This window comes from Mus caroli, chromosome 17, assembly GCF_900094665.2.
Source record: "Mus caroli chromosome 17, CAROLI_EIJ_v1.1, whole genome shotgun sequence".
NCBI lineage: Eukaryota > Metazoa > Chordata > Mammalia > Rodentia > Muridae > Mus > Mus caroli.
The window spans coordinates 16483301-16494464 of NC_034586.1; the positions used below are offsets into that span (position 1 = coordinate 16483301).

Genomic DNA, 11164 nt, shown 5'->3' on the forward strand with positions numbered 1-11164 from the left:
CAGGGTGGGGTATGTAGCTTGAGATCACATAAAGTTATATAGAAAGACCTGCTTCCCAAAAAGTAACAAAGCAAGCAAGCAAATAACAACACAAGCACAACTCTAGGAGGTAGAAACGAGGACAGTGGTTATATGGAGGATAGAGGAGCAGTCTGCCAACATTTGATGCCTGTATGTCTCATAGTTGCTCCACAGCCTTTCTATCCAAGGTCTGTCTTCCTTCCTTACAGAATAGGCATATTCCTCCATGTCTCCTTACATAAAAAGTATTTGCCACTTCTAGGCCCCTTAAAACCAAGAAGCCTTTGATCATCTTGCCTCTTACTGGCCTTGTCTTGTAGTCTTGGCTTATCTGAGCAAGAATCTAGAGTGATATATTTTTGTATTCATACTAAGTATACAATACCTCAGTGAGCATGGATTCAGTCACTAAAGGAATCTGTTAGCTCAGCTTCAAGGCCTGTGGGCTGTACTTTGTCAGACTTGCTCACGTCCTGTGCTAACCCAAGAGCTTTCCCTGCTTAACTATTTGATTACAAGCCTAGGAAACAGGAATTTTCCATGTGTATGCTTTTTGTGTCCATGTTCTATACTCTGCCTTATGATTTGGTGTGTTCCTGTCTTGATACTTACCTTCACGGGAGCCCTCTTTCTACCTGTGGACACCACTCCCCCACCCCACCCCACCCCTGAACACACACACACATCCATCCAAGGCAAGACTATCTCACTATCTTCTTTTCCCTTCACTTTCCAGCACCCTGCAGAGTGAAGTCAAGCCCATCCTGGAGAAACTGACCCAGGACCAGGATGTGGATGTCAAGTACTTTGCCCAGGAGGCTCTGACTGGTAAGGGCCTGAGAGTGTAGAGCCTCTGGCAGAAGGGTGAGGGCTCCTGGGAATGGGGCAGCACTCAGAAGTGTGGTTGGAGAATGTGGTGTGGTTCTGAGACATATTGTTCTTATTTCCCCAGTTCTCTCTCTTGCCTGATGCTGGAAGAAGAAGCATTGCCGGCCTCTGGTGTCCACCCTCCAACCCCCACAAAGTTACCTCCCTTAGGGAGGTGGTGGGGGCAAATGACTGTCACTCCCTGTGCATGGTCTGACCCCAGGCTCCTCCCCCAGCACGGTTCGGTTCCTCCTCTGTAGCCTGGGAAGACTTCTCTGTCCACCTCCCAAGGGGCTGGAGCAGTACAAGTTGTTGCAGGACAGCAGCCTGAAAAGAAGGGCTGGTTCTTCCTGCCCATATTGGGAGAGATGGGAGCATCCTAGGTCACTGGCTTTTGCTGCTGTAATGGGGACCCCTCCCCCATCTACTTACCACCACCCTTTCCCAACCCCAACCATGTTTTCTGTGTGTCAATTGTGCCATTTTTATTTTATTCCTTTCCCTACTGTACACGGAGAAATAAAGGTGTAGAAATACTTGGTCCTCTAGTCTTAGTAATTGGAATGTAGGAAAGCCCACTGCCTCGTGGCTTGTTCTCTGCTTTCTCTGAGGAGACCTTCCTGCAGATATCACTCCTGCTATCACAAGAGTGTGCACTTGGGATCCAGCAGGAGGGCAGCCGGAGACACAGCAGTATCCAGAGACTGCTCAGGGCAATGTCCTGTGATGCAGTTCAGGTTTTCAGGCACTGGCAGAGCAGAGTTTTGTACAGCATAACTGAGATAATACCTGTGAGTGTGGAGCTCCCTACTTCCTGTGACGTCACTTTGGGTGGTGAATCCATATGTACCTCTGCAGGTCAAGCCTGCCTACCAGGAGATTTGGTTAGGGCCCTGTGAAAAGTCTCAGCATACACCTACACCAGTGCCTTGTAGGAAGTCTTTATGAAGTTAGAACCAGCTGGGCACCACCATGTTATCTCTCCATAGATTTTTCCAACCAAAATCAGAAATCCTGTTTTAAAAAATTTCTTAGAAGAGCTGTTTTTGTTTCCCAGAGAATCTCCAGACAGACACCTCAGCTCTCAGTATAAAAAAAGTTCTGGAAGCAGAGGCAGGCAGATTTCTGAGTTCCAGCCTGGTCTACAAAGTGAGTTCCAGGACAGCCAGGGCTATCCAGAGAAACCCTGTCTTGAAAAACAAGAAAAAAATGTTGTAAGGAACTGCTATTGCTTTCTACTAGCTCATCATGCAGACCAAAAGCCCATTAATTTAAATTTCCATATCACGTCAGTTATTTATTCCAGGTTCTTTCTTGAACATACCACGAATCAGCATTCCATGACTGTGATCCCTTGGCTTTTAAGCAAAGGACAGCAAGTATATTCCTTTTTTAACATTGCAAAAGAATTCAGAGATCTGCCTGTCTTTGTAAATTTAGCTGGGTGAGACCTTGTCCTGAGATTATCATTTCCACCATGACTAGACCTAAATTTAGATTGGCTCTGTCCCAGGCTGACCCTGACCTCAGGAATCTGCCTGCATTTTTTTAAGTATAAACAACAAGAAAAAACTTAGCTGGGTGGGGGTGGGATCTTGCCTTTTGATTACCACTCCCTAAATCTGTTTCCTTCCTTGATATCCTTCTGACAGGTTGACTCAGTGCAGCTACCTCTGTTCCTTTATACCTGAGAAACCCTTTATACAATTTATATTGCTTCCTTATATTTTTGCGTAGTTGAGAAATTACATATTTTCAAACTCAAGTTTCTTGAGTTCCATAGCTGTAAGGACTGTCCCAAAGGTCCCAATGTTTACCATTTTGCTGAGACATTAGCTACACCTTTGCCTGCTGGAGTCAGGCTGTCTTTGATTATCATGGAGTCATTAACATCAACAGGACATACCTTGGAGGAACTTGAAAATATGTACATTATTATGCAAACCTCATGCCCAAGCAGCCATTGATACTTGTGGAGGGCCATACCTGCTGGCTCTGTCATGGGCAGGAACCATGTCATTCTGTCCCTACCAAGGCTGTGCTGGACTCTGCCGGTAGGAGGCCAAAAGCCCCTGAAAAAGAAACAAGGGACTTTGAGATACAGTGTCTACCAAGGACAGTCTCATGGGAAGTAACATGAGAGAAGTGTCTCAGCTGGATGGGCAGAAACTGTGGCATTGTATGACTAATTTTTATCAGTTCTTCCCTCGTGTTCCTTGTAGGAGTCTGATAAAGCAGACCAATTTTACCCTCAAACGCCATAGCATGTACCAGAATGGGTGAGAACTAGGCACACAGTCTGACATTCATCTAGTCCTTCCCCTTGTACAAACTATTCCAGAGAACTTGGAATCTTCTTGATAGTTAGCACTGTCTACAGGCTTGTTAGAAGTGCAGGAGTACTAGCCCTAAACCATGCCCTAAGTCCTAATCCTAACAGCATCTTCAGGGACTTCTTCAGTAACATTTATGAGGCTCTGCCTTAAACACGCTCATCCAGCTTTCCTTTCTTGGTATTGACTTTAAAGGCAGGGGACATGAGGCCCAGAACTGAAGTCCACTTGGGTGGACATGTAAACATGGCTATAGGATTGGGTGGTGTTACCATGGGGGTCAAAGGTGGATCAAAGGATCAGGTGGATCCTTAGGAAGGGCTGGATGAGGAGGAGGTCACCCTGGCCAAGAGATGGAGATTATGAAATGCTTAGTAGGGGATTGCAGGCTTAGACCCAGTACTCAAGTGGCAGAAGCAGCAGCCTCCATGTCCTTAAGAGATACCCACCAATGAAGGTAGTATTAGGCATAGGTGAAACTTTACTTATTCAGAAAACTAGACTTTTCTGTGGGAGCTAAACTCTGTTCTGTGGTACCTTCATCCTGGATCTGGCTCAGAGAACAGATGATATCCTGTAGAGTTCCACCATCCCATCTTGTCCTGCAGACCTCAGTCTCCACATCTGCATAGGTTATCCTTTGGTCAATTTCATAGCACCATTCATAGTACACACCCACAGATTTTTGCTCTTTCTGGATATGGCCAGTATCTTTTTTATTCAGCCTTTCAACAGCTTTGACTCAAGAAACCTAGATGCAGTTGGAGGGGCGTCGGGGGTGAAGATGACTAATGAGTAGGGTCCAGAAGTAGCACACGAGGTTGAAAGTATTTCAGCTCCCACAAACGATATGCCTCTGATGTATAAGAGGCATCTTATACATATCTGGGGAGAATAACTTGCTCTACTATTGGATGAAGACCACAAGCTGGTACATGCTCTACAAGGACAGTGTTCTACCTTCCTTTATCAAAATGGTAGTAAGACATCAGGTCCCATTGTCCAAAATGGCAACAGGTCAGAAAACAAGCCTCCATCAGACCTTGCATGTCCTGCAGGGTGCATACCTCTGCATAATGCACCAGTGTGGTGTGGATCCTCACCAGGTAAGGTCCAGGTCAATTTATGTCTGGGAGTTTAGCTGGGGATGAGGGATTTTCTCCCTTGTCCACTTCTTCCCACTCTATTCCAGCATCACTTCTACTTTCTCCTAAGGCACCCTACGGCTACATCACAGATCTAAACACATTTATTTGGGATCCTTTTGCTCTGTGTTGAAGCCTCAAGCCAGGTACCATGTAGTCTTTGCCAGTAGGGTGCCTGGGCAGGTGGATCTGAATTCAGTCAAGGGTACATAGTGGGACCCTGTATCAAAAAAATTGTCATCCTTTCTGTCCTGAGTGGGTCTGCTTGGGAAGTGTAAGGCATCTAACCTGCACCTTTTAGGCTTATAATATTTCTATTGCCCTCTTTCCCAATCATGTTTATAACAGAAAATATTTATAATGAAGTAGAAGACCCAGATCAGGTATAGGTAAGACTATGTACCTATGGTATTTTTCTTTAACCTGTGTCCTCCTGGCAGTAGTGGACTGATGTTGATGGCATGGAAAATGCTCAGAAAGCAGATGCTTCCAAAGAGACACCCCTGCCGTGTCTGTGGAGATAGAAAAGCAGTTTGTAAACAAAGTCACTGAAATAAACCTTCAGTCCAAAGACTGCCATTGTCTGGGGTACCCCTTTACATAAGACTGTGAAAAAGTTAGCTATAATTAAATTATAAAAATTATCAAAGTCAGATTTGTGGGCTTCAACCTGCACACTGTACAATAAAAAGATGATAAAGGAGAACGGAATTTCCAAGAACTCAGCCACAGTCTGTAAAAAGAAAATCATCTCTACAACCACCTCATTGGTTACCATCTTGTCATTTTTCTACACTCTGAACATGAGATTGAATGGGAGAGATGAAGCATGGATTTCAGGCACCAATCACCTGAAGCCCAGTGTTTCCCAGCCACATATATTCTCAGTTGGTATATTTCTGTTCACTCTTACTAAGAAATTTCTGGAAGTTGCATTGTGAGTTTGGGTAGCACTTCTGATCCACACATCCTCTACAGATGAATTATACTTTTTCATTCTTCATGATCTATGATACATGTGTGTTTATACCTTATATAAAGATAAGAAAAACTATAAAACTAGTGAGTGCTTAAGTATAAATTTCAGCTTTTTAAAGACTCAGCCATGCATTTGAAACTGGCAGAGATTTAACCATGAACAGTTCACCAGCCTCCCCGACAACAAAGTGAATTCTTCAAATTAAGTAGTTCAATATTCAGGTATGTAGACATTCCTATTGTCTCTTAAATTGGTGGCACTTAATAAATTTTACTTTAGCTTTTGTTGTCTTATAAAATTTTATTGTTCAATCCAGTATCACTTATGTCTAAATAATGAGTTATTGCTTTGGAATTTTAAAATTTTTGTGTGTATAAGTGCTTTGCCTGTCTGTGTACTATGTGTGTGCCTGGTGCCTGTAGAGGTGAGAATTTGTTGATCCTCTGGAACTGGAGTCATATGTTTCTGAGCCATCATGTGAGTGCTGGGAACCAAACCCAGGTTCTCTGCAAGAAGAGCCACTGTCTTAACTGCCAAGTCGTCTCTCCAGTCCCAAGAATACTGAGATATTTTAAAGAAAGTTCACAAGGCAAAGCAAATGTACTGGGAACTCACTTCATGAAAAGGTACACATACTGAAACATATGATATCTTGAGAGTGGCCTATGACTTACTGGGATCTACATTACAAACCAGAGGTTTAGTATACTCATCCTGTGAATCAGCTCAGTAACTATGTGTACTACCAATATCTCAGCATAAATATTACCCTGATAATAGAGTAAAAGAGTGCAGGTGAGAAGTAAATTTCTTACTGATTGCAGTTGATGGCTAAGTGATAAAGAATAACAGACATAAGCAAATGCATATCTGTAACATGAACATTGAAATACAGGTTAGGCTTTCATTAGTATATATCCACAGTTTATTTAGAGTAAGTAAAAGTTCATAATGAAACTGAACAGACAGTGTACTTCCCAAGTATACTTACAGATTCTTACATTTGTGAGTGTTACAGAGAATTCCATGAACAAATGAGAGAGTTGATAATTTTCTGAAGGGTCTTGTTAGCAAGTCAGGATTGCCAGGCATTGTTAGCATATGCCATTAATCCCAGTAGTTATGAGTCAGAGGCAGATAGATCTTTGTGAGTTCCAGGCCAGCAAGAGCTAGTTGCTTAGTGAGACCCTGTCTCAATGAAATGTCAGGCTGATGATGTTAACTTTTAATAGCAGGCTTAATAGGGGAAGCATTTCATCATAATTACAGTCAGTCAGTGACATTTTCAGGATATATTTTATTATTTTAAATCAGAGTAAGCATAATAACCTTTCTCCTCAAGCACTTTCCATTTCTGTTCAGACTAGGTAGGTCCTGTTTGTTTGTCTTCTTCACAAGCCTTGTATCTTACAGGTCCAGCTATGGGAAATGTGAAAATCAGGGCTAGGATTTTGGGCTGGAGGTGGAATAGCAGGCCAATAATGCAGCCATGATCACCTTCAGCATCAACTCTCATCACATGGATTGAATACCAACAGCCACTGTCATCAAAGGATACATTAAAAAAATTTGGGGGTTGGGATGTCTAGGACTTCCATTAGTCCTATCCTGAAAAGCACAAACCCAAGGTGAATATAATATTGGTAGTAATCCTGAGAATTTACACTGTGATGTGTATAAATTGATGACATGACCACTATATAGTATGGTTAGAGGAAGGTTTCATTGTAGATATAAAAAAAAAAAAAAAACAGCCAGAGACATGTAGTAGAGTCCAGGGGAATCCAAAGCAGAAAGAGAAAGTTGTAGGCCTGAGAAATCAGGGACTGGGAGAGGGGGAAATCCTGAGAGAAGAGAAAGTGAGAGGAGAGGGAGAAACAGAGGGGGGGGAGGTGGAAGAAGGAGGGAGAGAGGGAGGGAGTGAGCAGGCACATAGCTGAAGTGGTAGGGCTGCAAGGAGAATGAATAGATGCAAAGCAGTCTGTGAGTTGGTGCGGGAAGGTAATGTAGTGTAGGAGGTAAGATGCTCATGAACTTTGAAATGTGTAACAAGTACTTATGATACTGAAGGAACATTGGCCTTCATACGCTAATAGGCACCACAGATACCCCTGGAGTTTCCTTTGGACCATGGGTGATGTATGTAAGGTTATGTAAACAACAGCCATCTCTACTCAAGTCATATAAAGCCAGCCTTGCTTATGACTAAAAAGAAAATCCACTGCTACTTTCCTTTAATTTTTTTTTATTTTTTTAGACTCAGATTTTATTCACCAACCCCCTCCACCTCCCAACTGTTCCACATCCCATACCTCCTCCCTGCCCCACCCCCGTCTCCACAATGATATCCCCATCCTCTAACCCTCATCCAAACAGACCTCTAAACTCCCAGGGACCTCCAGTCTCTTGAGGGTTAGGTATATCTTCTCTGGCTGAACCCAGACCCAGCAGTCCTCTGCTACATATGTGTTGGGGTCCTCATATCAGCTGGTGTATGCTGCCTGGTTGGTGGTCCAGTGTTGGAGAGATCTCAGGGGTCCAGTTTAATTGAGTCTGCTGGTCCTCCTACAGGGTCACCCTCAGCTTTTTCTAGCTTTCCCCTAATTCAGCCACAGGGGTCAGCAGCTTCTGTCCATTTGTTGGGTGCAAATAACTGCATGTCTCTTTCAGCTGCTTGTTGGGTCTTTCAGAGGGCAGTCATGATAGGTCTCTTTTTGTGAGTGCTCCATAGCCTCAGTAATAGTGTCAAGCCTTGGGGCTTCCCCTTGAGCCAGCTCCTACTTTGGGCCTTTCCCTGGACCACATTTTCCTCAGGTTCCTCTGCATTTACATCCCTGCAATTCTTTCAGACAGGAACAATTATGGGTCAGAGTTGTGACTGTGGGATGGCAACCCCTACCCTAACTTGATGCCCTGTCTTCCTTCTGGAAGTGGGCTCTGTAAGTTCCCTCTCCCATCTAAGGTCCCTTTGAGTCCTGATAGTCTCTTACCTCCCAGGTCTCTGGTGATTCTGGGGGGTTCCCCCAATCTCCAACCTCCCAAAGTTTCCTGTTACCATTTTTTCTGCTGGCCCTCAGGGCTTCAGTCCTTTTCCCTCACCATTTGAGATTCCTCTGACAGCATGATTTACATTTATTTGATTGAAAATTTGGCGTTTGATCACAATCCTATGGAATAAAATTTCCAAACTTCTAGATAGAAGAACACAGATATGAAAAAAGAAGAGAGAATAAAGGTAAGAGGTGTTTCAGTGGGGAGAGGTATTAGAGTGCACGTCAGAGGAGGGGGCAGAGGGAGAGATAACATTAAAGATATTTGATAAGACATACAGAAACCTATTTTATCAGCTTCATGTGTGTGTTTGTGTGTGTGTGTATCTCCATCTCCTTTCATCCTTTTCCTTGTTCTCCCTCACAGATTACAATAAAATTTTTCTTGTGACACCTTCCTTTGTAGGTGTGTGTCTGTGTGTGTGTGTGTGTCTGTGTGTGTGTGTGTGTGTGTGTGTGTGTGTTTAGATGAGTTCCACTGTGGTTACACTACAGAGAAGAATTATGCTCCTCCAAGAAGCCATGGGCTGACAACTAGACCAATGCTACTAGTAAGATACCTTTCCTTAAATAGTTGGTTAAGAGTGTTCTGGAGACCCCTCAAACAATATAAGCTATTGAAATTGCTCTTGGTTATACACCAGAATTTCATGGTTTGACTTTATCGCTGTAAACAGTATATATTGACTACAGGTCTTGGAAGAATCAAGTTGACAGTTACCAAGAGTTTTCTTACTTAATTACTAGCTTTCATTATACAGGAAGGTCCTAATCTGACTGCTGAGGAGAAAAGTTGTCAACAGTCTTACCTATATATTACACCTGTGAAGTACATGAATGACTAATGTGGCAAGATATGCCCATGTGTTCAATAGTGGCACAAATGTTACAGTGGTAACAAAGTGCTTGGGTCTAATACATACTTTAAAGGAGAAATGCATGCCTGGTACCATAAGTCTGATCAAGAACCAATTTTGGGGATGCTCACAGGTGGGATTACTGCTGTTATCCTGCTAAATGTGCATAGTATGAAACTGTCCTCTAAAGACACAATTGCATATGCCAGAAAGAGTTTGCTGACAGGACCCTGACATAGCTCTCTCTTGTGAGGCTATGCCAATGCCTGGCAAATACAGAAGTGGATGCTCACAGTCAGCTATTGGATGGATCACAGGGCCCCCAATGGAGGGGATAGAGAAAGTACCCAAGGAGCTGAAGGGGTTTGCAACCCAATAGGTGGAACAACCATATGAACTAACCAGTACCCCCAGAGCTCGTGTCTCTAGCTGCATATGTAGCAGAAGATGGCCTAGTAAGCCATCACTGGGAAGAGAGGCCCTTTGGTCTTGCAAACTTTATATGTTCCAGTACAGAAGAATGCCAGGGCCAAGAAGTGGGAGTGGGTGGGTAGTAGAGCAGGGCAGGGGAGGTTATAGGGGGCTTTGGGGATAGCAATTGAAATGTAAATGAGGAAAATAGTAAAAAAGAAAAAAAAGGAAACATGTTCACTATGTTCATAGCAGGCTTATTTAAAATAGAACTCAAGAAATTAAACTCCAGAGAACCACATAACCTTATTAAATATCGGGTACAGAGCTAAAAAAAAACCTAATTCTCAACTGAGGAGTTTCCAATGCCAAAAGGAACCTAAAGGACTATTCAACATCCTTAGTCATTAGGGAAATGCAAATTAAAACAACATTGGGATTTCACCTCACACCAATTAGAATGGCTAAGATCAAAACCTCAGGTGACAGCAGATGTTGGTGAGGATGTGGAGAAAGAAATTCTCCTCCATTGGTGGTGGGACTGCAAGTGGGTAAAGCCACTTTGGGAATCAGTCTGGTGGTTCCTCAGAAATTTGGAAATAGTTCTACCTGAAGACCCAACTATATTACTACTAGGTATATACATAAAAGATGCTCTAACATATAAAAGGTCATGTGCGCCACTATGTTTATAGCAGCCTTGTTTATAATAGCCAGAAGCCGGAAACAACCCAGATGTCCCTCATCAGAGGAATGCATACTGAAAATGTGGTACGATCATACATTGGAGTACTACACAGTTATTAAAAATATGATTGCATGAAAGTAGCAGACAAATGGATGGAACTAGAAAATATCATTCTGTATGGGGTAACCCAGACACAATAGAACTTATTTACTGAAAAATGGATATTAGCCCAAAAAGCTAAGAATACACTTAATACAACTCATAGACCATATGACGCTTAAGAAGAAGAAAGACTAAAGTTTGAATGTTTCAGTCCTAATTAGAAGGGGGGGGGGGCAAAAATAATCTCAGGAGGTAAACAGAGGGAGGGAGCTGAAAGGAAGAGCAGAGGAGGAGGGGAAAAGGGGGGTCAGTATCAGGTATGGGAAGAGACGGGAGAGAAGTACAGAGGGTCATGAAATTGAACAGAAATATGTAGCAGTGGAGGATGAGGAACTAGAAAGTCGAAGATGTGAGGGAGATTCCCAGGACCCAACAAGGATGACACTAGCCAAAATACCCAACACAGGGGAGATAGAATCTATAGAGACCACCTCCAGCAGATAGGCACAGCCCCCAGTTGAGGGATGGAGCCACCCACCCATCTCAAAATTTTTAAACCAGAATTGTTCTTGTTCAAAGGAAATGCAAGGACAAAAATGGAGCAGAGATCAAAGGAAAGGCTATCCAGATACTGCCCCACCTAGTCATCTATCCCATCTGCAGACACCAAACTCCAACATTATTGCTGATGCCAAGAAGCACTTGCTGACT

General features: G+C 43.1%; 1 protein-coding gene across 1 annotated transcript in view; it reads left to right on the top strand.

Annotated features, from left to right (window-relative positions):
• The window catches only part of Ppp2r1a (protein phosphatase 2 scaffold subunit Aalpha), a 19830-nt gene extending 18399 nt beyond the window's left edge, over positions 1-1431 (top strand). The window contains exons 14-15 of the mRNA XM_021186416.2: positions 758-849; positions 974-1431. Coding sequence (XP_021042075.1) covers positions 758-849; positions 974-990 — 109 coding nt within the window. The 3' untranslated portion in view covers positions 991-1431. The remainder of the gene's footprint in view (positions 1-757; positions 850-973) is intronic.
• The last annotated feature ends 9733 nt before the right edge of the window (positions 1432-11164 follow it).